The 25,234-nt window shown below is 45.7% G+C and overlaps 2 protein-coding genes across 2 annotated transcripts; one reads left to right on the top strand and one right to left on the bottom strand.

Annotated features, from left to right (window-relative positions):
* Positions 1–1,191: 1,191 nt before the first annotated feature.
* F11R (F11 receptor) lies at positions 1,192–24,315 on the bottom strand. Its single transcript, XM_082668126.1, has 9 exons — positions 23,949–24,315; positions 5,584–5,652; positions 5,312–5,419; positions 4,978–5,124; positions 4,481–4,683; positions 4,203–4,305; positions 3,953–4,064; positions 3,359–3,407; positions 1,192–3,222 (listed from the first exon to the last, which is right to left on the bottom strand). Exons 1-9 carry the CDS (start codon positions 24,010–24,012, stop codon positions 3,187–3,189), a joined length of 891 nt encoding a protein of 296 aa, XP_082524252.1. The 5' UTR covers positions 24,013–24,315; the 3' UTR covers positions 1,192–3,186.
* On the top strand, positions 10,632–11,419 carry LOC309831151 (mitochondrial import receptor subunit TOM6 homolog). The gene is made up of 2 exons (XM_082668137.1): positions 10,632–10,796; positions 11,148–11,419. Exons 1-2 carry the CDS (start codon positions 10,692–10,694, stop codon positions 11,244–11,246), a joined length of 204 nt encoding a protein of 67 aa, XP_082524263.1. The 5' UTR covers positions 10,632–10,691; the 3' UTR covers positions 11,247–11,419.
* Positions 24,316–25,234: the final 919 nt, after the last annotated feature.

The raw sequence follows: 25,234 nt of genomic DNA, 5'->3' as shown, positions 1-25,234 counted from the left end.
CCTTGTTTTTCATTTAGGTCACTGGCAAAAATGCAGCGATGTTATCCTTCATTCCAGAAGGTGGCGCTCATAGGCCCTCCATTTTACCAAGAGCTTCATAATTGCTTGTCTCATTGTCCTATAGATACTGTTGGGGTAGTCACAGTTCAGAGAAAACCCCAGGTGGACATCACTACTTTCAACGTCCTCTCCTAATTCCCACATACCTACCTCTACAGGGAAAGTAAACTTCTATCTCCAGCTCCTCCTCCAGCAGGGTCACTGTGAGCAGGACATATGCTATCCAGTCTCTCCCCAGCTGTCTTGAATCCCAGATCTACTACTTGCCTAGTACTGGTTGTGTGAACACGGGCAGGTTCCTGAGCATTTCTGTGCCTCTTTTCCCCATCTGTGAAATGGGGATAGTAGTAATACCCAGTAAGGAAGTTAGTGGATGCTAGTAATTATTCAGCAAGTTACTGGGCAATTCCCTGGTGGTCCAGTAGTTAGGACTCGGTGTTTTCACTGCCATGGGCCCAGGCAGGGTTCAATCTCTGGTTGGGAAACTAAGATCCCACAAGCTGTGCAGCGCGGCCAAAAGGAAAAAAAAAAAATTACTTCCGTCAAAAAAAGTTCCATTTCATATTAGATTTTTACAGCTAGTACCAAAGAAGGGATAATAAATTGGAAGAGCTACAAAATTCGAGATTTTTTTTTCTTAAAGTGCAAGTTGTACTTTTTCTTCATTTATCTCCTTTACTAAGCTGTCCCCATGCCCCCATAGAACATACTGTCCTCTCATTCAGAAATGGACCAACCCCATTTCCCACTTTCCCCTCCCCTGGCCTTGATCTGCAGATCCTGTTGAGACAGGGACAACAAACACATCCTTAATGTCCAATCATTTTATCCCTAATCAGGGTGGGTTCATGTCTAAAACACTAATCTCTATGAATTACCCTGTTCCTCAACCCCTAAGTCTCCTTTTAATGTAGGAAATGTCCATTTGAAGTATTCCCATTCAAGTACAGGCCAATGGTAAGTTAAACTGAAATCTAACTACCAGACTATTTATTTAGAAGGATATCCCTAATCTCTTTCTTAAAAAGACTACAGGAAAAAAAAAAAAAAAAGACTACAGGTAAGATTTTTGAATGTTCAAGTCACTTTGGGGGTCCCAATTCTTTTAAGCTAAAACTTCAGGACTTAAACTCAATGTGAAAAATAAACATTTATTACAAAAATTAGTTGTAACATTCTAAAATGAAAGCAGACAAGGTGTTTTCCAACTCAAGGGACTGTTGTAAGCTGGAGCGGTAAAGTCCAAGGCTGGTAAATAACTGACTTATACTCCTCACAAGTCGTGACCTAGGGAGTGAAGAGCCATTTGCTTCAGGCTTGCAGGCACAATGATTCACCTCTGCTTCCCTGTGGCCTTTTCTCTACATCCCTCCCACCCTGTCCCCCAGCAATGATACAAAACTGAAACGTACTTCAAAAACCTCATTCTTACTGAACCGTTTCGCAATCTCTACTTTTATTGCCTAATTAGATTCTATTTCCAACTGGAAAGCTTATTTTTTATTGGTGCGTGACGATACGATTTGGTTTTTGTTTTTCCTTCTGGATCCTTGATGAAAAGAAAACTCAGTTCTGTGATGGACTGTCAGATGAGGGAACAGAACATGGCAAAGTGGCGTTTAGTATCCTCCACAGAAATTAGCAAAATCAATCCTAGGAGACCCCTTATTTGCCCTCTTGCTAGTGAATAAATAGACTGGGGTTGCTGGGGTAGAGGGAGAAACAGATGTAAGGGCAAAGAAGGGTCAAGATGGTGGGCAGGACTACCCTGCTCGCTCCTGCTCTCCTTACACCTACCCCCTAAATAGAGAAGTAGGACTACTTTAAACTACTACTAAAGGAGTGATTCTGAGAATGATTTGAGAAATCCTGCCTCAGGCTCTGGAGCTGCTTTTCCTGTAGCCTCAGGGAAGTATATTAGTGCATCTGGCTGACAGAGATGGCAGGGTGGGCATTTCTCCTCTCACTGGGTGGATCAGACCAAGTAGAACCCAGAGTACACCATCACTTCACCCGGGGTGCCCTTCTCCTGCCACAAGAGGACTCTGGAAATGAGGGTCCAACGTCTGCCTTGAAGGCAGGAACCAGGAAGGGGTAGGACAGTGAGCTAGGGACCAGCCCAGGTTGCTAGGAAGCAGGGCTTTGGGGATTTTCTTGTTTGTACTAAGAAGGAGCCTAGGTATTTCATTTCTCCCATTCCCACAGTACAATCTCACCAAAGAGTTAAGAAGCCCTCCAACACACACTCAATTTCAGTATAGAATTGATACCACACACACACAGACACACACACAGACACACACACGTGCTCAGCAGAGCTGACTACTACACAAATTCCCACAACCCTGCAGACACATCTTAAAAGTGTGGGTCCAGTTGTTCCAGCCAAGGGAAGGGTGATGGCTTGAGCTACCAGCTCCAGCTTTCTTTTCTGTAGATCAGTGGTTTAAAAACTCTTCTGCTCCGTGTGCCCTGAAAGCTTACTATGATCTCCACAACCAAAACTCTTGTTTTCTCCACAGACATAGTTGCTGCCAGTCTGCTTGTGTTCAGAAAGAGGACGGTGCAGGAGGACCCCATGGCGCTTCCGGCGGGAAGACAGAAGAAAGTGGGCTGCAGAGGCAGAAGAGACTTGACGTCGTCACCACACAACCATTTCAGCTGCTCCAGTCTCCAGTCCCCACTCTAGAACAGCTGGTACCGGTCCTCAGTACGGCAAGAAAGCACCAAGGAACCAAGCTCCAGATCCCTCCCTATGTGAGGACCGCTGCGCGCAGGGGGCAGTGAGTGCCCCGCCACCCTCGCAGTCTCCTTGGAAGGGAACTCAGCAGGCATCAGTCAGGACTTCTGTCTGATCCCTCGTAGGGACGGGGGATGGGGGAAAAGAGCGTTAAACAAGTCCCAGGCCACTCAGCAGTGGTGGGAAAGGAAGGGAGGCAGGAAGGTAGAAGGTGCACATGGCAGACATTATTTGAAAAACACAACCTAACTAAGATAAAAGTGAGGGCCCCTGTGGGGGCTAGAAGACAAATAAGGCATCCCGTGAAACTACAGACATCAGGGGCCAGAGTCTGGTAGCACCTGAGTAAGGCAAGCACAGAGGACGGGAGATGAGCTGGACCAGGGTCACACCAAGAATGATGAGGTCTGTCTGAATTCCCCCTGGAGAAATAAAACATTCGCGTCAACTCTCTACAGTCTTCTTTAGCTGATAATCCCCTGAATACATATAAACACAGTCTGGAAACCCCTCACTCCAGCCAGGAGGACCTCCCCATCCCAGGGCAGGCATACTCACATCTCTTCGAGCAGTGGGCTGGCTGTAAATCACCTTCTTATTCGAGGTCCTGCGGACAAGTCAGAAGATGGAGACGCTCAGTCCCCTAGTCCCTCTCCTTAACCTCTGCTTGTTAACTTTAGAGGCCGGGACTGAGAACTTAACGGAAGCACAGAGTTCTCGGTAGGGAGGTTTGGGTGCAGGGAGAAAGGACAAGCACAGGACCATAGTGGATAGGGCTAGAAATCCAGATGTTTTTTCTCTACCAGGCTCGTTGCCTTCCCCTCCAACCCCTTCCCCCGGGGAACATCTCAGCTTCAAACCGTATACATCCATGTACTCAACCTTAGAGAGCTCTAGGACAGCAGCTCACTCACCCTTTCTTTGCTCCTGAAAGACAAGAAATGGGACCATGAGTGTCAGCAGGGTAGAAGACAGCATGGCGCAGGAAGATGGGGGACCTAGCGTGTGGCCCTGAGATACGGGTGACCGGCGCTCCCTGGGAGGTAACCCCAACACACACGGGGCTCAGTATCAGGTCAGTACTCAGGTGGCACCCAAGAACCAGGCCCTGAAATGGGGATGATACAAAGGAGAGCCTTTGAGGTCAAATACTTACTGTCGAAGTAGCCTCGGTTATAGGCGAACCAGATGCCAAAAATCAAGACTCCAAGGAGAATGAGTGTTACAAGGACAGCTGCCACGATGCCCCCTACATTCAGCTCCACTATGGGACACAAATGAGAGGTCAGGCACCCGAAAGCTCGTTCATGGTATTGCCAACATTGCCAAAGCCAGGACGGAGAGCAGACCCCAAACCCCACCCTGGGGTCTGAGCCCAAGCCCCAGCCACGCCCTCACTCACCAGCATCCATGTGCACAGTGTCTGACTTCATGGGTGGCCCGAACCCATTCTGCGCCTCACAAGTGTAATCTCCAGCATCAGAGGCCGACACGGGGTCAAAGATCTGGAGGGCAGAAGACGAATTGGCTTCCTGCTTGAAGAAGCCAAGTACCTGTCTTTTATGTCTCCTGATCCTAATGCCAAGGTTACCTTGTTGCTCGCCCTTCTTCCCCACTTTCGGGGGTTCTATAACCCTGCGACCCCCTCATACACATCTTTTACCCTGACCCCGTCCGTACCAGCTCCCCTGTCTTATGGTTCAGGGTATAGGAAGAGTTGCTGAAAGCACGGTTGTTCTTGGGTTCCGTAGGCATCGGTACCCCATCCTTGAACCAAAAGTATTCAGAAGGTGGGGAACCGTCTGTCTCTGAGCAGGTCAGCACTGCTCGGGTCCCGATGGTAGCAGAGGCGGGGACACTGATTGTAGGCTTGGATGGAGGCACTGGGAAGGGAGAGAAGGTACTTGTCACAAGAGCAGGACGGCTGCCTGAAGGCCAAGTAGCATGACACTCCCATCCATCAGCTCTAGCCTTCCTTCCTTACTATGCCCTTAGTTTCCCCCTAACCAGGGGCTCGTTCTTCTCTGACAGCACCAGGACTCTGAACACCCCCCTCCCCAGCCCCACCGCCACGAGTATTTTCACCATCAGCAAGCTCCAAAGCTTAGCAGAGCCTGCTAAGGGTTTAGGGAAGCAATTGATTTTGCAAGCCCACACAGAAGACCTGTGGCACGTACCAAGCACAATGAGCTCGACAGTGACTTCCCCATAGGTGTTGCCGCCTTCGTCAGAGACCATACAAGTGTACATCCCCGTGTCTTTCCGGGTCACAGAATGGAAGGTGATGCCACTGTCCGAAAAAGTAACTCGGTCCTCATAGGAAGCTACCAGGACAGAGGAAGCAGGGGCAGAGTGAGCTGGAAAGCTAAGAGAAGCTGGTGACGGTGGCACCCAAGGCACAGGGGGCTCTCTTCTTCCCCCAGGAAAGGCGACAGGAAGGCCCTGGGGACTTCAGCCCCAGGGTGAGCCCCCTGCAACCTAGGCAGTCAGCAAGGAGGTGGAGCGATTCACCTGTGATCTTGTTGTTATAGCAAACGAGGCTGGTGATGTCGCCATGGGCAAACTTCCACTCCACGCGGGGAGAGGAGAAGCCGGAGTAGGAGCAGGACAACTTGGCAGCTACAGACAGGATCAAAGTGAGTGGGAGGAAGAAACAGCAGTAAATGGAGAAGCTGGGGAAATGGCCCCAAAGCAGTCTGGGCTGGATGTTCCCCAGGGGTCTGCACCTGCTCACCTCCCTTCCCTTCAACTCCCGCCACCCTCCACAGCCCCTCCCAACTCACGTTTATTCTCAGCAACTCGGACTACTGGTTCAGAAGTTTGCACTGCACCCCTGCCCAATGCCAGTGAGCCTGAGAAGAAGAAGAGAGGTGGGTCCATCAGGAGTGGACAGAGGAATGCTGTGGAGAGGGAAGAGCAGTCCCAGCTGATGGGCATCTAGGGCTGGGACTCTCCATGCTGAGATTCCAAGGTCAAGGGTTTCAAGAGATTCACGTGCCTCTCGGATCTCACACTTTCTCACCAATATTCTAAATATCTTTTAAAAATGTTTTTTGCTACAATTGCAGGCTAATACTTGTTTTAATCAATGGAAATAAAAGATTTCCTTCTAATGCAATTTCTTTATTTAAAAAAATTTTTCCCTGGGCTTCCCTGGTGGCGCAGTGGGCGAGAGTCCGCCTGCCGATGCCGGGGACGCGGGTTCGTGCCCTGGTCCGGGAAGATCCCACATGCCGCGGAGCGGCTGGGCCCGTGAGCCATGGCCGCTGAGCCTGCGCGTCTGGAGCCTGTGGTCCGCAACGGGAGAGGCCACAACAGTGAGAGGCCCGCGTACCGCAAAAAAAAAAAAAAAAAAAAAAAATTTCCCTCTGTGACTCCCAATAATCTAATCAGATTCCTCCTAGTCCAAGAGCAGCTTTCTAAATGACATTTCATGGTTCAGAGAAAGCTTCTCAGCAAATAATTACAGTCACTTGTCAGACAATCCTGGCAGGAAGCCAGCAAAGCTGGAGGCAAGGGAGGGAAGAAAGGGAGGAGCCATAGTAGGATAATAATAATACATTTGTAGGGCCTTTTGTGCTTTTGAAAGTGTTTTCACATACAATTATATCATTTGATCCTTGAAACAAGCATGACAGATCAGCAGGACAAACATTATCATCCCAGTGTCACGTGAGGAACTAAAGTAAAGAAATGTGCCTAAGATCACACAGCGGGTTCTGGACCAGAAGTGGGCTCAGCTCATCTCATTAGAATCTCCTTCTGCCCAATGGAGAAGAGAAGGAAAATGTGGTGTGTGGTGGAGGTGGAGAGAGGAGGTGAGCAGAGGCAAGGCTAATTAAATAACATGGTGGGAGAGAGGCAGCTGGGCTCACAGGAGGGGCCCACACATCCCAAAATAAGCACCAGTGCCAGGGGATCCTAGGATGGTGTGATATAGTTACCAACCTGCACGTACACAATTACTCTCATTCATGTTTTCAAAGCTCAAACTCATGAAGGCTGCTTTATTCATAGCTTTAAGTCAAAGTCCTGTCTTCTTTAGATAAATGCAAGTATACTTTTTCATTATTAAATTACCCAGGTAACTGAATATGGTCTCTTGACCCTGAACCTCCCTTTTCTTATCTGAAACATGATGGGTTTGAACTAGATGTTCTCTGAAATCCTTTAGGTTCATTTTCTTTTTCTTGTTTCTTTCTTTTCTTTCTTTCTTTCTTTTTTTTTTTAAAACCTGAAAGATTAAGTGGGGGGCTTCCCTGGTGGCGCAGTGGTTAAGAATCCACCTGCCAATACAGGGGACACGGGTTTGAGCCCTGGTGTGCGAAGATCCCACATGCCGTGCAGCAACTAAGCCCACGAGCCACAACTACTGAGGCCTGCGTTCTAGAGCCTGCGTGCCACAACTACTGAAGCCCGCGCGCCTACAGCCTGTGCTCCGCAAGAAGAGAAGCCCCCGCACCGCAACAAAGACCAGCCCCAGCTCGCTGCAATTAGAGAAAAGCCCGCAGGCAGCAGTGAAGACCCAACACAGCCGTACATACATACATACTTACATACATAAATAAATAAATAGAAAAAATAAAAGATTAAGTGGCTGATCCAAGTTTTCATAGCTAGGAAATGGCAGAGCTGAGATTAGCATACAGGTCTCTCCTATACCTCTTTTTTTCCCTTATTATACCATACTTTTATACACCATGCTGATTTTCAGAAAAGCCACTAGTGTAATGGAGGCAAACTATGTACTAAAATATGATTCTTTTAAAAGTCAGGTCCATTTTATCTAGAAATTATTTCTAATCATATTACTTTGTATATTTGGCATTATATTTCAAAGTCAAATCTATAATCAGATGTAATAACAGATACAGAAATTAACCCAAATAGTCTTCACTAAATTGAAAACTGAGGACATGGAAGTCTCTAGGTCTCATCAAGAACGCTGACAATTAAATGCTTTGATTTTTTGCCCAAGTCAACTTTCTCTGCTTTGATGATGGGAACTTTGTTTTTTTAAGATTCTCGAATTTTACAATTTGCTACCTGTGATGTACACCGAGATGTGCAAACCAGATCTCTCTTCAGGAATGAAGGACTTTTTGTCTCAGCTGCTGGGACTGCTGCCAGAAGAAGGCCTGCAGCCATCAGCCCTCTCTGAGGATACCCAGAACACTGCCTTGCCCAGGGCCATGCCTCCTACCAGGCGGCAACAGGGTCAGGGCACCGGCATCCAATGCCTGATCAATGAGAGGGGGGGTCGTTCCCTGGTGACCTAGTGGTTAGGATTCTGGGCTTTCATTGCCATGGCCAAGGTTCAAACCTGGCCAGGGAACTGAGATTGAGTAAGTTCCACGGCCAAAAAAAAAAAAGGAACCAGCAAGAACTGACTTTTGGAAACTTCCCTGGTGGTTCGGTGGTTAAGACTCCATGCGTGCTTCTACTGCTGGGGGCTCGGGTTCGATCCCTGGTTGGGGAACTAAGATCCAATGTGCCACGTGGGACAAAAAAAAAGGGAGGGAGGACACATATAAAGTCCCATCTCAAAAAAAAAAAAAAAGTCCCATCTCTATCTCCCCAACTCCCCACCTTGGGACAACACTGAAGGGCTATTTCTGCTTCAAAGGTCCCTGTGCAGTAAGCTGAGGCCTTGTTGGGACTACAATGCAACTCAACTTTTCCCTCTGCCCGGTCCTGCTTCCATAGGTGTGGATCCCAAGAACACTCCCTAATAAATGTCTTGGTACAATAATTGACATCTCAGAGTCAGTTTCCCAAGAACCCAACCTATGACACCACCCAAACGAAGAACAGCTTGTAATTAAACTAAAAACTAGCCTTTGAAATAAAGGGCTGCCCAAAAGAAAATAAATAAATAAATCACAGCATATGAATTTGATGATTGTTTCTGCCTCACTTCTAACTTCAGCTGAAGTTCTTTTTTTTTTTTTTTTTAAAGAAGATGTCGGGGGTAGGAGTTTATTAATTAATTTATTTATTTTGGCTGTGTTGGGTCTTCATTTCTGTGCGGGGGCTTTCTCTAGCTGTGGCAAGCGGGGGCCACTCTTCATCGCGGTGCGCGGGCCTCTCACTATCGCGGGCTCTCTTGTTGTGGAGCACAGGCTCCAGACGTGCAGCCTCAGTAGTTGTGGCTCACGGGCCTAGTTGCTCCGTGGCATGTGGGACCTTCCCAGACCAGGGCTCGAACCCGTGTCCCCTGCATTGGCAGGCAGATTCTCAACGACTGCGCCACCACGGAAGCCCTGAAGTTCTTTTTTGAGTCCTCTCAGATTATCAGATCTAAAACATGTGCAGGAATGACATCACCACATATATACACAAACATATTGGGCAACTGGCATCTTCCCCTTCTCATTAATTCTGACTGCTATTACCTAGTCCAGGCTTCTCTCCTCTTGCTTAAAATACAGGGCCCTTCACCTCAGGGCCTTCTCACCTTCCTCTGATGCAGGACTGTTGATGTCTGCCTGTGGCCTGACTGCAATACTCAAAACTCTCCTGTGGCTGCGTCTCACACCATGAGTTAAGTTCAGCCTCTGCACCATGTCCTTCCTTCCTAGTGACCCCAGGACACCTCAGACATCCTGATCCACGTTCCCCTTCTTGTTCCTGAACAAGCCTCTGGATCCAGACTGCCTGCATTCAAATCCCAGCTCTGTTACTTATAATCTGTGTGACCCAGGCAAGCCACTTAGTCACTTTGAACCTCAGTTTGCCCACTTGTATAATGGGGATAATAAGAATTTCTATGTCAAAGGGCTGTTGTTGAGAGTTAAACAAGCTAATACAAATAAAGTGCTTATAAGAGTGTCTGACCAACAGGAAGCACCAAATAAGTATTATGTGTTATTATTCTCATCATCTGCCCATAGGTCTTTCTGTATATACTTCTTTTTCTGACTTCAAAGTTTTCTTCAGTAATACATATAAATATATATAAATACTGCCGGAAAAATGCTTACATTCCAGCCCACTAAACCATCTCTCCTCTATCACTGTAATTGCCTTGGAAAGACTAACTCTTTTCTAGAGCTTCCCTGGTGGTGCAGTGGTTGAAAGTCCGCCTGCCGATGCAGGGTACGCGGGTTCGTGCCCCGGTCTGGGAAGATCCCACGTGCCGCGGAGCGGCTGGGCCCGTGAGCCACGGCCGCTGGGCCTGCGCGTCCAGAGCCTGTGCTCCGCAATGGGAGAGGCCGCGGCAGTGAGAGGCCCGCGTACCGCAAAAAAAAAAAAAAAAAAAAAAAAAAAAGAATCCGCCTGCTAATGCAGACGACCTGGGCTCGAGCTCTACGCCGGGAAGATCCCACATGCCGCAGAGAAACTAAGCCCATGCGCCACAACTACTGAGCCTGCGCTCTAGAGCCCGTGCTCTGCAACAAGAGAAGCCACCTGCGCACCGCAAGGAAGAGTAGACCCCTCTCGCCACAACTAAAGAAAGCCCGAGTGCAGCAACGAAGACCCAATGCAGCCAAAATACATAAATAAATAATTTATTTTTTAAAAAAAGACTCTTTTCTAGAACCATCATGTATAGAGCAGCAGAGCTGAGGGTTTTCTCTCACAACACCCACAATTTCCCCATCCATTCTCCTCATCTATTTTATATGTTCCCTTACCTCATCACGACCTCCCTTTTGCACTTAACCTTGGACCTATACTTGGCATACTGTACATACAAATGTCCTACTAGTTAACATGGTAAACCAAAACAGAAGGAAATTTCACCTTTTCCATTGTGATGTTTAATTTACTCCATGTTCACAACAAGAAAAACTACAAAGTCAAAGGCATCAATAGATTTTTTGGAAGGTGCGTGGTGAGAGGCCTTGTGGAGCGCGAAGGTGCTGCTATCGCTTCCAGTGGGGCTGGCATGACCACTGTGGGCTCGGCAAATGAAGCTCCTGAAATTCCAGACAACGTGGGAGACTGGCTTCGGGGAGTCTACCGCTTTGCCACCGATAGAAGTGACTTCTGGAGGAACTTTTTTTTTTTTTAATTAATTAATGTATTTATTTTATTTTTGGCTGTGTTGGGTTTTCGCTGCTGCACATGGGCTTTCTCTAGTTGTGGTGAGTGTGGGTTTCTTACTGCGGTGACTTCTCTTGTTGTGGAGCACGGGCTCCAGGTGCACAGGCTTCAGTAGTTGTGGCACGTGGGCTCAGTAGTTGTGGCTCGTGGGCTCTAGAGCACAGGCTCAGTAGCTGTGGCACACGGGCTTAGTTGCTCCACAGCAGGTGGGATCTTCCTGGACCAGGGTTTGAACCTGTGTCCCGTGCATTGGCAGGCGGATTCTTAACCACTGTGCCACCAGGGAAGCCTCTTCCAGAGGAACTTGATCCTTAATTTGGGACTCTTTGCTGCCGGAGTTTGGCTGGCCAGGAATTTGAGTGACATTGACTTAATGGCACCTCAGCCTGGGGTGTAGCCGTAAAGATACATGGAACCCCTGTGCTGTACTCGAACCTTCCATAAACAGAGCCTCCAATCTGTGACCATCACAAGACTTGCCCTGATGGCAGCTGAAGTTTGATTCAGATGGGCTTTCCCTGCTTGATTTCCTTTTCTTTGCTGAGTCCACTCAGAACACCCTTCTCTGGTCAGCAGGCAGGCTTCAGCTAAAGTGTCGTCCTCTGTTCTGTAAAGTTCTGTACATAGTTCCAAAGTTTCTGCAGGGGATGATCTTTGCTCTTGTCCTGAGGAAAAATCTAATGGTATTTCAACAAATAAAGACTGTACACAAAGACAAAAAAAAATAGACTTTTTGGCCCTTTCATGTACAGAAAACCTTCACTCAATCTTACACCCCTCTCTAGTGACAATCCTTTCCTCCCTTTCTCTCTCAACTTCTTAAAGAAGTAGTCTACACACACTGTTTCCAGCCCAACATACACATTCACTGCTCAACCTACTGCAATACGTCTTTGGCTCTCACTTTGAAATTAAAATGGATCTTACTAAGGTCACCAATCGTATTCCTCAATTCTAAGATACCCTGATTATAAGATATAACATCAATTTAATAGTAGCTTCTTGGGGAAACATCATATTAAATATGTACATGGGCTGTAAGTCACATCCCAATCTCCAAAACATTAAAGTAGTCTTATAATTAAAGATATCCAGTATTTGCTTTTTCATTTACCTCCTGTGGCCTTTGTGAGATGTTTGACCCTACCAACCACTTGCCTCCTCAAGCCACTCCACCCCCTTGGTTTCTGCGTTCAGCCCTTCTGGTTCTCCCCCCACCTCAGGGTTATCTTATTCGCCTTCTTGAACTTTGCTTCCTCTGTCCATCCCTTAATATTAGTAATCCCCAGCATTCCATGTTGTGCCCTTTCTCCTCTCCATATTCTCTCTCGGAAATCTCAAATACACAACATTCCTCTACACCAATGTATGGCCAGCTCCAGATACTACCTCTTGCCTGAGCTGCAGACTCCTATTGCTGTGCCTTCTGACGGTTCTACTTGGACTTCACACACCCCCTCCTGCAATCTCACACTGCTCATCATTTCCCACTACCTCTCGCTTCCCCTCCTCTCTCCAGGTTGGTGGTATCACCATTTACTTGGTCACTCACTCTAGAACCTTTTAAGCCATCACCATCTTTCCTTCACTCTAGTCCAACACCAAGCATTACAATGTCATCTCCCAAATCTCCCTCAAATTTGGTCCCTCCTCTCCACAGACCCACTGCCACTTTTTAGTACCATCGTCATCTGAAGAATTGCATTTGGTCTCTCAATAGGTTTCTCTGCCTTGTTTAATTTTGACCCACTCACATCCCTCCTCCACCTCACTGCTAGAGAAAGAGTTGACATTTATTGAGCACTTACTATATTATATGCCAGGCACTGCTATAAGCACATCACATGGATTTAATTCCTACAACAACCTTAGGAGTTGGGTGATACTGTTATTATCACCTCTGTTTTCTACATGGGGAAACTGAGGCCCAGAGCAGTTAAGTGGTGGTACAGCTTCAAATCAAGGCAGTCCAATTCCAGAGACTGGGCTACACTATACAGCCTTCTAAAAAGTGCAAATCTAACGCTTGCTTCAAGCTTCCAACGATTCCACATTACCTGTAAGATAAAATCCAAATTCTTCAGCCAGGCAAGAGTTCTAGCACCAACCGACCTGGTGATAAGTTTATCATCTTCACCACACTCCCTATTCTTGCAATTTACCCTCCAGCAATACAAAACTACTTACAATTCCCAGCAAAGACGTGCAGTTTCACAACCTCTGCCTTTGCTTATGCTATTCCTGTTATACGGAACACCCTGTCCCCTCTTTCTCCACCTGGTCAGCAGGTATTCAAACACATTACTTTGCGGGAAATGACTTACCCCACCCCCAATCCTCACCACAGACAAGTTAAGGTCTCTTTCCTTGGCTTCCACTACCCCATGCAAAACACTGTCAAAGCACTTCCCACATTATAATGACATCATCTATGCGCCTATATCTCTCCCTTATCAGGCAGTAAACAACCAAAGGAGCAGGGATAATGTGTTAATCTACCATTCTGAGTTCTCAGCACTTAGCACAATGCCTGGTACAAACTGACACTGAACAACATAGAGCCTTAACAAATTAGGTCAGAGCAGACCATTCGCTATAACATCTACTTGTTAAGGTTTATCTACAAAGATAAGCCCATTTTTCAAATTGGCAGATGGGGCACACCCAAATAAAGAAAAAATAAACTTGGGACTTCCCTGGTGGTCCAGTGGGTAAGACTCCACGCTCCCAATGCAGGGGGCCTGGGTTCGATCCCTGGTCGGGGAACTAGACCTTGCATGCATGCCGCTGCTGAGAGTCTGCACGCTGCAACTAAGAAGTCTGCACGCCACAAGCAAGAAGTCTGCACGCCACAACTAAGCCTCGGCACAACCAAAATAAATAAATATTTTTAAAAAGAAGAAAAAACAAACTTGATTCAAACCCAATCTTTAAAAAATTTTAATACTAGCAACAGTGTTTTTTTTTTAATGTTTAGTTCTCAGAAGAAAAAAAAGAGCGTTCTATTAATCTTTCTTTTAATTTAGCTTCACAATTTAAGAATTAAGTGTTTTTAATTTGCTTCATAGTTATGAAACAGAATTAAAGTTCTCTGCACATGAGTGCTTTCCACCTGCCATTTTGCAAAAGGGCCTCATTTCTGCACCTGGGCTGCAGTGTGTCTGTAGGTGTCTGCATGCACAACAGTAGAGGCTGGTTTCTCACAACCAGTAGAAGTGTGCAGAGCCAATGCAATGCAAGGTCTGCACACATTTTAGACCTTCTAATGCAAGGTCTAAAATGGGAGGAGGGGGGAAATGGGGAAAAGATGTGAATCCATTTACAACACCCCCATTTCTTTTATGATCACAAGAGCAACCCAAGGAGACACCTGGCTAGATCACTGCTCTTTCTGCAGAATCTTCAAAATGGTTCATGGTTTTTACAGATTGAATTGTATTCCCTCAAAATTCATATATGAAAGCCCTAACCCCCAGTACTTCTGAGAGAGACTGCATTTGGAGACAAGCCCTTTAATGATGTAATTAAGTTACAGTGAGGACCTTAAGACATGTCCTAATCCAATCTGATTGGTGTCCTCCTACAAAGAGACACCAAGGGTGCTCATGCATAGGGGGGATGACCATGTGAACAGGCAGCAAGAGGGCTGCCATTGTAAGCCAAGGAGAGGCTTCAGAGGAAACCATCCCTCCAGCACCATGATCTTGGACTTCTGGGCTCCAGAACTGTGAGAAAATAAATTAGTGTTGTTCAAGCCACCCAGTCTTTGGTATTTTGTCATGGCATCCCAAGCAGACCAACACAAAGGTTTAAATTGGGCATCAGCTGTGGACATTCTGGTTGAATCTTGACTCAAGTATGCACAGTGAAAGAATCAATATTCTGCACGGAAAAGGAAATCACCAACAAAATGAAAAGGTAACCTAGAGAATAGGAAAAAATATTTGCAACTAACTTATCTGACAAAGGGTTAATATCCAAAATGTGTAAAGAACTCATACAATTCAATAGCAAAAAAACCTAAACAATCTGTTTTAAAAATTGTCAGAGGATCTGCATAGACATTTTCCCAAAGAAGACATACAGATGGCCAATAGGTACATGAAAAGATGCTCAACATCATTAATTATCAGGGAAATGCAAATCAAAACCACAATGAGATATCACCTCACACCTGTTAGAATGGCTATTATCAAAAAGACAAGAAATAGGGAATTCCCTGGTGGTCCAGTGGTTAGAGCTCCGTGCTTCCACCGCAGGGGGCACGGCTTCGATCCCTGGTCAGAGAACTAAGATCCCATGATGCGCAGCACGGCCAAAAAAAAAAAAGACAAGAAATAATAATTGTTGGTGAGGATGTGGAGAAAAGGGAACCCTCATGCAAAGCTCATGTTGGTAGGAATGTAAATGGATACAACCACTGTAGAAAACAGTATGGAGGGTCCTTACAAAGTTAAATATAGAACTATCATATGATCCAGCAATTCCACTTATGGGCAGTATTTATCCAAAGAAAATGAAAACACTAACTCAAAATGCTACATGCAGCCCCCTGTTCACTGCAGTATTACTTACAACAGCCAAAATAGGGAAATATCTTGAGTGTCCATCAATGGATGAATGGATAAAGATGTGGTGTATATATATATATATATATATATATATATATATATATATATATATATATATATATATATATATATACACACACACACACACATATACGATGGAATATCATTCAGCCATAAAGAAGAATGAAATCTTGCCATTTGTGACAACAGGGATGGACTTTAAGGGCATTATGCTTAGTGAATTAAGTCAAACAGAGGAAGTCCAATACCACAGGATCTCACTTATATGTGGGATCAAAAACAAACAAAAAAAAAAACCCCAAGCTTACAGATACAGAAAACAGATTGGGTGATTGCCAGAGGTGAGGAGTGGGGGGTTGGGAGGTAAAATGGGTGAAGAGGATCAAAAAGTACTAACTTCCAGTTATAAAATAGATAAGTCGGGGCTTCCCTGGTGGCGCAGTGGTTGAGAGTCCACCTGCCGATGCAGGGGACACGGGTTCGTGCCCCGGTCCGGGAAGATCCCACATGCCGCGGAGCGGCTGGGCCCGTGAGCCATGGCCACTGAGCCTGTGCGTCCGGAGCCTGTGCTCCGCAACGGGAGAGGCCACAGCAGTGAGAGGCCCGCGTACCGCAGAAACAAAACAAAACAAAACAAAAAATTGATAAGTCATGGAGATGTAATGGGCAGCATGGTGACTATAGTGAATAATACTGTATTGCATATTTAAAAGTTGCTAAGAGAGTAGACCTTAAAAGTTCCCATCACAAGGAAAAAAATTCTGTAATCATGTATGGTGATAGATGTACATTTACTGTGGTGATCATTCTTCAATAACTATAAATATATATTATTATGTTGTATACGAAACTAAAATAATGTTGTATGCAAAATATACCTCAATAAAATAATTTTTAAAAAATCAACAGAATTCTTGAAGACTTCTGCAAAGTTTGTCCTATACTTTTAATTAATTATATCCAAATTCTAGACACATGTTACTGAGCATGACCAAATGAATAAAATAATAGCATGAATAAAATAATAGCAGCTAACATTTCTTTTTTTTTTCTTTCTTTTTCTTTTTTTTTTTTTGCGGTATGCAGGCCTCTCACTGTTGTGGTCTCTCCCGTTGCGGACCACAGGCTCTGAACGCGCAGGCTCAGCGGCCATGCATGGCTCACGGGCCCAGCCGCTCCGCGGCATGTGGGATCCTCCCGGACCGGGGCACGAACCCGTGTCTCCTGCATCGGCAGGCAGACTCTCAACCACTGCGCCACCAGGGAAGCCCCATCAGCTAACATTTCTTGAATACTATGTACCAGATACTCTTCTGAGCCCTTTACAGGTTTAATTCATGTAATCCTTGTAATAATGCTATGAAATAAATATTATTATTGCTCCCATCTCACATGTGAGTTAATCGGGGCACAGAACTGAAGTAGTTTGCTCAAGTTCACAAAGCTAGTAGGAGGCAGAGCTAGGATTCTAACCCAGGTAATCTGGCTCCATGGTATGATACATTACACAACTATGTAAAACAAAAACAAATAAAAATAACCATATTGCCATCGCAAAGGTCAAGGTAAATCAATTTGTTCAGGCATAGAAATATGTCCAAAATGTAAAAACAATATGTAGAACATGACCCTATTTTTTTTTTGTTTTTTTGTTTTTTTTTCATGACCCTATTTTTACAAATAATAAAAATAACCCGAATATACACATAAAGAAATCTCGAAGAATAGACTCCAAACACTTGACAGTGCATATTATCTGAGAGATGAGAATACAGGCAGCTTTTCTCTTCTATGTTCTACATTTGTGTAATAAACAAGTATGTATTAAATGTTTTAATTTAAAGAAAAAAGAGTGGGAAGGGGAATAAAAAAGGGAAAAAAATAATAAAGATCACAAGAGGCAAAGAAAAATAAAACAAAGCAAGAAAGGAGAGGCAAAAAGAAAGGAAGGATGATAAAGAATAACAGGAAATACCCAAATACTGACACACCAGGAAGCACAGAATGATTAAATAAGACTTTAAAGGTGAAATGAAGTAACAGATGAGTAAGAAATAGACTATTACACTATCAAGATTCTGTATGTGAGTCTGATAAATTTCAAGGAGAGAAAAAGGCAGGAAGAAATGAGAGCACATGCATTGTCTCATTAAAAACCCTGTGAGGAGGGAAAAAAAAGAAAAGAAAAAAAAACCCTGGGAAGACAAGTACTATTGTTATCATCCCGTTTTATAGATGAGAACATTGAGGCTTAGCACAGTTGCCCCAAATCACACAGCTGCAAACAACAAGGTGGGAATCTTAACCCAAGTCTGCCTAACTCTGAGTCTCCAAAACTACTGCACTACACAGCATCTTCAGCAGAGCAGCAAGGAAACACCATTCATACTTCAAGATCCTGTTCCAGTGTGCCTTGATGCATAATGCCTTCCCCCAATCAAAATTAATCTCTCTCCACTTCTAGGAATATAGCCTAAGAAAATAAAATAGTTAAAGGTAAGCTTAAAGATGTATGTTCAAGGACAATTTAATGTATTTCGTACAGCAAAGAAAAAAAAACCCTAAACGCTCAACAAAAGGTGAACAGTTAATTACAGGATAGCCATACAGTAGAATACTACAGAAGGGATTTTGTTTAAAGTGTACTTTGCTCAAAAAAAAAAAAAAAAATACAGTCAGGACATGTTACCACCATACCAGGGCATATAGATGTTCCTATCCTCTCTGTCATAGAACGTAGTCACCTTCCTCATTTAAAACTAGAATTCAGTCATTAACTAATAATCTAAATGAGAAGGGATCTATAACACAGTTTTGTTTTTTCCCACTGTAATTCCTACATAATCTGACAAACCGGCCACAGCTCCAAGTAGCATTAGTACACGGTTTGGTTTAAACATTGATGTCTATGGATTTCTGTTGAGCTGGTGTGACCCTTTCTGCCCACAGAGCCAAGACTTAAGGAAAAGTCAGTGACACCAAACGGCCATTTTATTTTTTCTGATATATTTTGCACAGGTCATCTCTACCACACATTTATTCATAGTGGAAAGACTAGAATAAAACCAGCAATCAGTGTTTATCTCTAGATAATAGGATGACATGTGATTTTACTTTCTCTATATCCCTCTGTTTTCCCATTATTCCACATTGAACATCTATTATTTCTTAATAAAAAATTTATCATTTTAAAAAGTAACTATTTCCTTCTATGCTCCCCAAACATTTCGTGCTTCGATGACAGCCCCTGACGCACGGTGCTCTGTATTCTACTTAGTCATTATATGTCTGTAGTTCCTTGAGAACAGAGAAACCAAATTATGTTTGTATCCTCCCCCGTTCCTAGCACTGTGTTTTGCCGCTTTGAAGCAATGCTGTGATGAGAAGGTGGTCACAGAGGGTGGAGGCATCCAGACATCTGACAGAACCCACCAACAACCCTCCCTTGTACACGCAGGTCAAACCCACAACAGAAAAGCTACTTCCTTCTGCTGCTTTACTAAGAAATCTTTGTTTTCTCTATGCATCCTGTTAATTATTAGAATTTTCCTTAAGTTGTTTTCGTGCAATGAGTTTGTTTTGATCCATTTAAAAACAAACAAACAAAGGAAGGAAAAGGAGGGTAGCCAGCCAGCCAGCCAAGCTAGTCTCTGGTTTTCTCTACGAATTCATCCAAATTTCCTCTCTACGCAGATGAGCCTCATAGGACACTCCCACTGTAAGGGAGCTAGAGCCTCGGAATAGGGAAGATAAGCCAAAGCCTTAGAAAGCCCCCAGCTACAGTGTGTTCACAACGTGGGCTAATTGTTACAATACCTGACTCCCCTCAGAGCTTCTTGATAGCAGATGTTATTCACTTTTTATCCCTAATCTCTAGCACAGTGCTCATAACATAGTAAACACCAGTGTTTATTGGATTAACAAATGAATTTGACATTGTAATACAATTAGAACCCGGACCCAGGGCTACCACCCCCGGTTTGCACTTTCCTTCCCACCGCTCACCCTGTAGAGACTGAAGTCACTCTTGGGGTTTGGGGTGGGACAGATAAGGAATGCGTGGGCAAGAGGAAGGCTCTGTGAGCCCAACAACAGGCTGCGCTAGGTCTAAACAGCCAGGCTTGGCTGTACTTTCAGTAACGTCGTTCAACTGGCAAGGCCCTCTGAGGATGGTGGAAAGTGGTGATGGCAGTGTAGGACAGGAGAGCTTTCACACCATTGCTCCCTCCTGCCCTCTCTCAGCAGAATTTCCAGTTCTACCTGCTCAGCTCTCCTCCCCCACCCATCTCCCCATTACAAAGGAAGGCTCTGCCTGCCTGCCCAGGGCTCACTCCAGGGGGCCTGGCATCAAACTTCCTGCCAACCAGCTGCTTCCTCCTGTCCTACACATTGTAAAACAAATGACACCAGGCAGACTTTAGACAGAAACTCTGCTTATCAGGGAGTCCCAGGCAGATGAACTCTGAGTTTTCAATGCCTGGAAAACTCCAGTATGTATCCACTCACATTACATCTCACAACCCCCTGACAGCACTGAAACCTCTTCCACAATTACGTTTGACAAGTGGCATCCAGATCTTCCCTGAACCTCTAGAGGAAGCAGGTCTGAGTTTAGAGATTCCCCAAGGTCTTTCCTCAATGCTAACAGATGTGAAAAACAAGCCCCATCGTTTCCTAATCTCTCACATAAAATGTATATAGCTTTTAAATCTGTCTTTGATCAGGAGTGTCAGCCACTTCTGAGTCGGCAGAACAGACGCCCCTTGACCCAGAGGACTTGGGGAGGAGGGCGGGGGAGGGGGTGGAATATTCTAATGGCCAAGGCCACACCACCAATATGAAAAGATCTCCAGGGTATATTAAATGAAATAAACAAGATACAGGATGGAATACAATGAATATAGTGTGCCTCTTTTTGTGTAAGAAAAGGGAAAAGAAAGAAATATATATTTATATATACTGATATTTGTATAACAAAACACTGGAAAGATGTATAGGAAACTGGGGGAGATATGGAGTGAACAGGAACAGGGTGGGAGTGATAACCCCACTCTTTTATATCATTTTGATTCTCGTACCACATTAACCTCTTCTAAATACATAAACTTTGGGGCTTCCCTGGTGGCGCAGTGGTTGACAGTCCGCCTGCCGATGCAGGGGACATGGGTTCGTGCCCCGGTCTGGGAATCCCACATGCCGCGGAGCGGCTGGGCCGGTGAGCGATGGCCGCTGAGCCTGTGCTCCACAACGGGAGAGGCCATGACAGTGAGAGGCCCGCATACCGCAAAAAAATAAATAAATAAACTTTGTTTTTTTAATTACAGCAGCTCCACCCTAAGCCAAAACTAGGTTGGAGACTCCAGGCAAGCCCAGATCACAAAGAAACTGAAGAGAAATATCATAGAGTGAAAAGTGTTCTGGAGCCAGGAGGGAAAGACTAAGACACTGGAATTCCACTACCACTCACTTCCTAGTTCCAACTTGCTGTGTCACTAGTTTCTAGGTTCTGGTTTCAAGGGAACGATTCTTTCCTGGGAGTAATTTCAACCCCCCAGTAGAGAGAGGGGAAAGGAGGAGTGACTCACCAACCTACAGTTTGAGGTAAATCTAACCCTGAACAGCAAAACTAGAAAGGCAGAAACATCAATACAAAAGAAACACCGGGACTCACAGACTGACCCAGACACAGGGCAGCAGTTCCTCCCTCCTGGAATGTTTCAGTGGGGACACTACATGAAGTAAGAGGTGTGTGTGCAAACACCAGGATTCCAGCCTAGGTTTCCTCTTTCTCGTCTGCAGTTACACCAAAAAGTCATCCTATGCACACACCACCCTGCTAAGCAGAAATGCCTCTTCCTGCCTGGGAGATAGCTGGAAACTTTTCTAAGCACAGGCTCTCTACAGGGAGGGAGACTAGTACTCTCTGTCACCAGTTTTACTTTTCCCAGGCCCAGTTCTCCCAGTGTTTAGTCTCCAGCCCTGTCTCAGTAGGCTCAGGCCTTCCTCTCCACTAGGTTCCCCAGGCTGGGGTTGGACCTTTGCTTGATCCTTTCTTCTTCCTCCCAGATGGCAGAGCCCACATGAGGAGCAGCCCTGGAGGGAGGACGGAGAACATGCAGGAACCCTATATATGCTTCCAGTATCCCAAGGGCAGAGGACAGACTAGACGCTCAAGAAAGCCCCTACTTTTTCACTCTCGCCTTTTGGAATCTAGCAGGGTCTCTCCCTGCTTCCTTTGACCTGCTCTACTATAGGCAGCATCCTTTCATCCTCACAAAATCCAAAGGGGATAAAAGCTGCCCGATAATAATCATTTCATGTATATGTAATGTAGCCATTATCCCAGTTGATCCTCAGGACAAGATTAGGACAAGTATTATTACTCCCGTTTTACAGATGAAAAGACTGAGTTACTAGCCTAAGATCACAAATAAGGCAGAAAGCCAAGCCAGAACCCAGGTGGGATGGCCTGGCTGCTATCTCCATCCTCATTGTACTAACCAAATTGGTCCCCCCAGGTCTAGCCCTATTTACATGTGACAAGGTCAGTTCCTCCATCTCCTGGACAATGTTACTTTCTAGGATCCACTGTCCTATCAAGCTAATACAACATCATCTCAAGCTCCCTCTAAACCACTGTTTCTTGATTCCCTGAACAGACTAGAGGACACTCCCAAGCTCAGAAGGGTGATACCACAACTCTTTCAGTGTCAGTATGTGATTATTATAGAAAATGAGGGGGAGAGAAAAGAAAAAGGAAAGGGGAGAAGGATGCAGCTCTAGGAAGCTTATAAGCCTGACAAATACTGTCACAAATAGTTACTGACTCAGAAACTTCTAGGTTGGGGGTGGGGAGTACTGGTACAGCACAAGTGTTGGCAAAGTGTTTAGTACTGACTACCACACAGAACCAAAAAATGACCATGGGTGTCACTAGCAGTTCTAAGATACAGACAGAAGTAAATGGGGAAGAAGGGGAGGAAAAGAATGGAAACTGAAGAAAAGGGGGAAATGGAGGAATAGAATGAAAGGGAGAAGTGAGAAAAGAAAGAATCTAGTGGGAAAGAAAAATTGAAAAAGGTAGGTAAGATAGTGGACTCTGGAGCAGTATCCCAAACTGATGTTTTGATATCCTGGTTCCTGTGCCACAGGGTGCCTGAGACGCTGGAGCCAGGAGTGGGAAAAGGAGAAGTCAGTCAGGAGACTCTGGTTCCAGTCCCAGGTCCTTTTGTCAATCTGCAAAAGTCATTTCCCCTCTTTGTACCTGTTTCCTTATCTGTACAATAGGGAGAGGATTCTACTTGTCACTGGTCCAGTCCACCCCAAATGTTAATGTTTTTGTGATAAGGGACAAAGGAGTAGTCAATTCATCTGCCGTAAGACACCCTTCAAACTAAGCAAAGTGAATTACCTTATAACTGCTAATACTGATCATAATTGTTCATTTCTTTTATTTCCTAAAACATGAATGTTGAGGGGGAAATGGAGAATCTTACAGATCCCCTACTGACACAACTATCCACAGAAGCACACACACACAGACACTCAAGAATCAGACAGATAAGTGTGCAGGTGCTGACACAGGTAGACTAAGGCACAAACCACACACTCGGCCGGGCACAAGCATATCTATAGACGGAGGCCTGCCCCAACAAGTGAGTCTCATTGTTCCACAGGAAAGGGAGTTTACAAAGGAAACAAAAACTCTCAAACAAGGCCAGGGGGGAGGGCAGAGTTCTGGCTCTGAGAAGGAACCAGCCAACCAAAAGCCAGGACCTCCCCCTGCGAATAGTCACTCAGTCAACAACATTTATTAAGGACTCTGGAAGTAGTTATTCTAGAAAGGAACTTTGAATGCTGTGTTCTGAGAAATTTTATTTCTTTTTTTTTTTTCCAGATTTTGCACCTAGACACTTTTCCCAGAGCAACAATGGCAACCCAAAAATCCGGGGAAAGCTAAAGAAACCCTTCAGCAAGAGCCAGGGAAAGAAACTTCCGCCCCACCCCACCTCCATTAGATTTTCTCTGAGGACCCTTAAGAAGCAGAGCATCCAGGGCCAAGGGAGTCAGGGTACGAGAGGCTTCCGACTTCTCTCGGGTTGTTCTCGGATGTTGGATGCGTGTTGGAGGGGCAGGATGGCCCCCTTCCCAGGTGTGTAATCCCGGCTGGGCAGGACCCTCGCGCCCACCGGCCCTCACCCGTAAGTGAGGATGAAGGAAAGGGGAACCAACCTCTCCCCGTTATTTCTGGTGAACGTGCGGAAAGGCAGCTCCGCATGTAAGAGGAGGGGTCATTATTCACCAGTGTGGGGGAGGGGAGCCAGCCACTCACCAGGGTAAGGGGGACGGGAAAGAAGAGGGACGAGCCAGGGGCGGAAAGAGGACTGGGAGGGTGAGGCGGACCGGTTTCTGAACCCCTCCCCTCCCGCGGACAAGAGGTGTGGGGAGCGCCTCCCTCCAACCTCTGACCAGACCCACAGATTCCTCCAAAAGCTCCAGGAACTTACACAGGATCATCGATGTGAAGAGAAGCAACTGTTTCCTCCCGACTTTCGCCTTTGTCCCCAACATGATCAAGATCCCGATACGACAGTAGTCGCCGGAGCCCGGGAACAGACACAGCTTCGCCCAACAGGAGCGCGGGGACTAAACTCCAGCCGCCAGGTTGAACCCAGCCTAGCCCTTCCCTTCACGCCCGATTGGTCGACGCCCCGCCTCTGCACATTCCGATTGGTGGAAGAAGCCGCCGCTCCACTGAGTGATTCACCGTCGCCAGGTGCAACTCCGCCCACTACTCCCCTCTAGGGCTGACTGGCGCCTTTCCAAGACCAAGCCGCCCCTGATTGGGCCAGGAGACTGTCGCGTAAGGAGACCCAGACCTCACCTTCTGCAGGTGAGGACACTGTGATTGGGCGGCGTTCCTGAAGTAGGGACTTTCTGACTGGCTAGGTTTTGAGTTGGAGCTGGAAGATTAGAGGAATACTTTAAAGGAGGTGGTAGGGAAGGTAGTCGTACTGTGGGACTCAGAGAGACAGACCTGAGTTCTTTTGTTTGTTTGTTCGAATGTAAATTGCTGGGTGCTGCAGAAACCTTGGTCCCGTCCTTTGGCAAGTGAAAACCACATGTATTAATATGCAAGGGTTGGGGGAGAAGACCAGGAGACAGGTGGGGAATGATATGTTGACACTACCCCCCAAACTGTGTTTCCTCTGTCCACTCCATTCGCAGCATTCAAGGCTGCGCTGAGAGGAGAAAAGGGAAAAGGAGCGCTCAATTCAATAGTTGGAAAAGCAGAATCACATTACCAAACAAACCCAGATAATACAAACTGACCTACAGACGCTCTATAAACATCACTGAGTGACTGTGGATATGTCCTTTACATTTGTTTAATCAGTCAGCAGAGCTCTGCATTTCAGAATTACTTATCTTCTCACTAACAGTTGGGTGCTGACTAAACCCTCTTTCTATAGGCTCTGTTGATACTCAAGCTTTCTCTTAATATTTATACTGTTACATCATTTTGTTTTGTTTTGTTTTGTTTTGTTTTTTTGCGGTACACGGGCCTCTCACTGTTGTGTCCTCTCCCATTGCGGAGCACAGGCTCCGGACGCGCAGGCTCAGCGGCCATGGCTCGCGGGCCCAGTCGCTCCGGGGCATGTGGGATCCTCCCAGACCAGGGCACGAACCCGTGTCCCCTGCATCGGCAGGAGGATTCTCAACCACTGCGCCACCAGGGAAGCCCCTGTTACATCATTTTTAATTGAAACTCGTGCTCAACACCTTTACTATT

The sequence above is a fragment of the Grampus griseus genome (genome assembly GCF_964374135.1).
Source record: "Grampus griseus genome assembly, chromosome: 1".
In the NCBI taxonomy this organism is placed as follows: Eukaryota; Metazoa; Chordata; class Mammalia; order Artiodactyla; family Delphinidae; genus Grampus; species Grampus griseus.
Note: the sequence above shows the minus strand (reverse complement) of the source record. Positions and strands in the feature narration are given on the sequence as shown.

Bases quoted from the DNA above. Each gene is read 5' to 3' on its own strand.
- LOC309831151 (XM_082668137.1), top strand. From the start codon at position 10,692: ATGACCACTGTGGGCTCGGCAAATGAAGCTCCTGAAATTCCAGACAAC. The intron at 10,797-11,147 runs AGGAACTTTTTT...AGCCTCTTCCAG, and splicing joins CCGATAGAAGTGACTTCTGG to AGGAACTTGATCCTTAATTT.
- F11R (XM_082668126.1), bottom strand. From the start codon at position 24,012: ATGTTGGGGACAAAGGCGAAAGTCGGGAGGAAACAGTTGCTTCTCTTC. The intron at 5,420-5,583 runs GTGAGTTGGGAG...TCCTGTCTGTAG, and splicing joins CCGAGTTGCTGAGAATAAAC to CTGCCAAGTTGTCCTGCTCC. The intron at 3,223-3,358 runs GTGAGTATGCCT...TTATTTCTCCAG, and splicing joins AGCCCACTGCTCGAAGAGAT to GGGGAATTCAGACAGACCTC.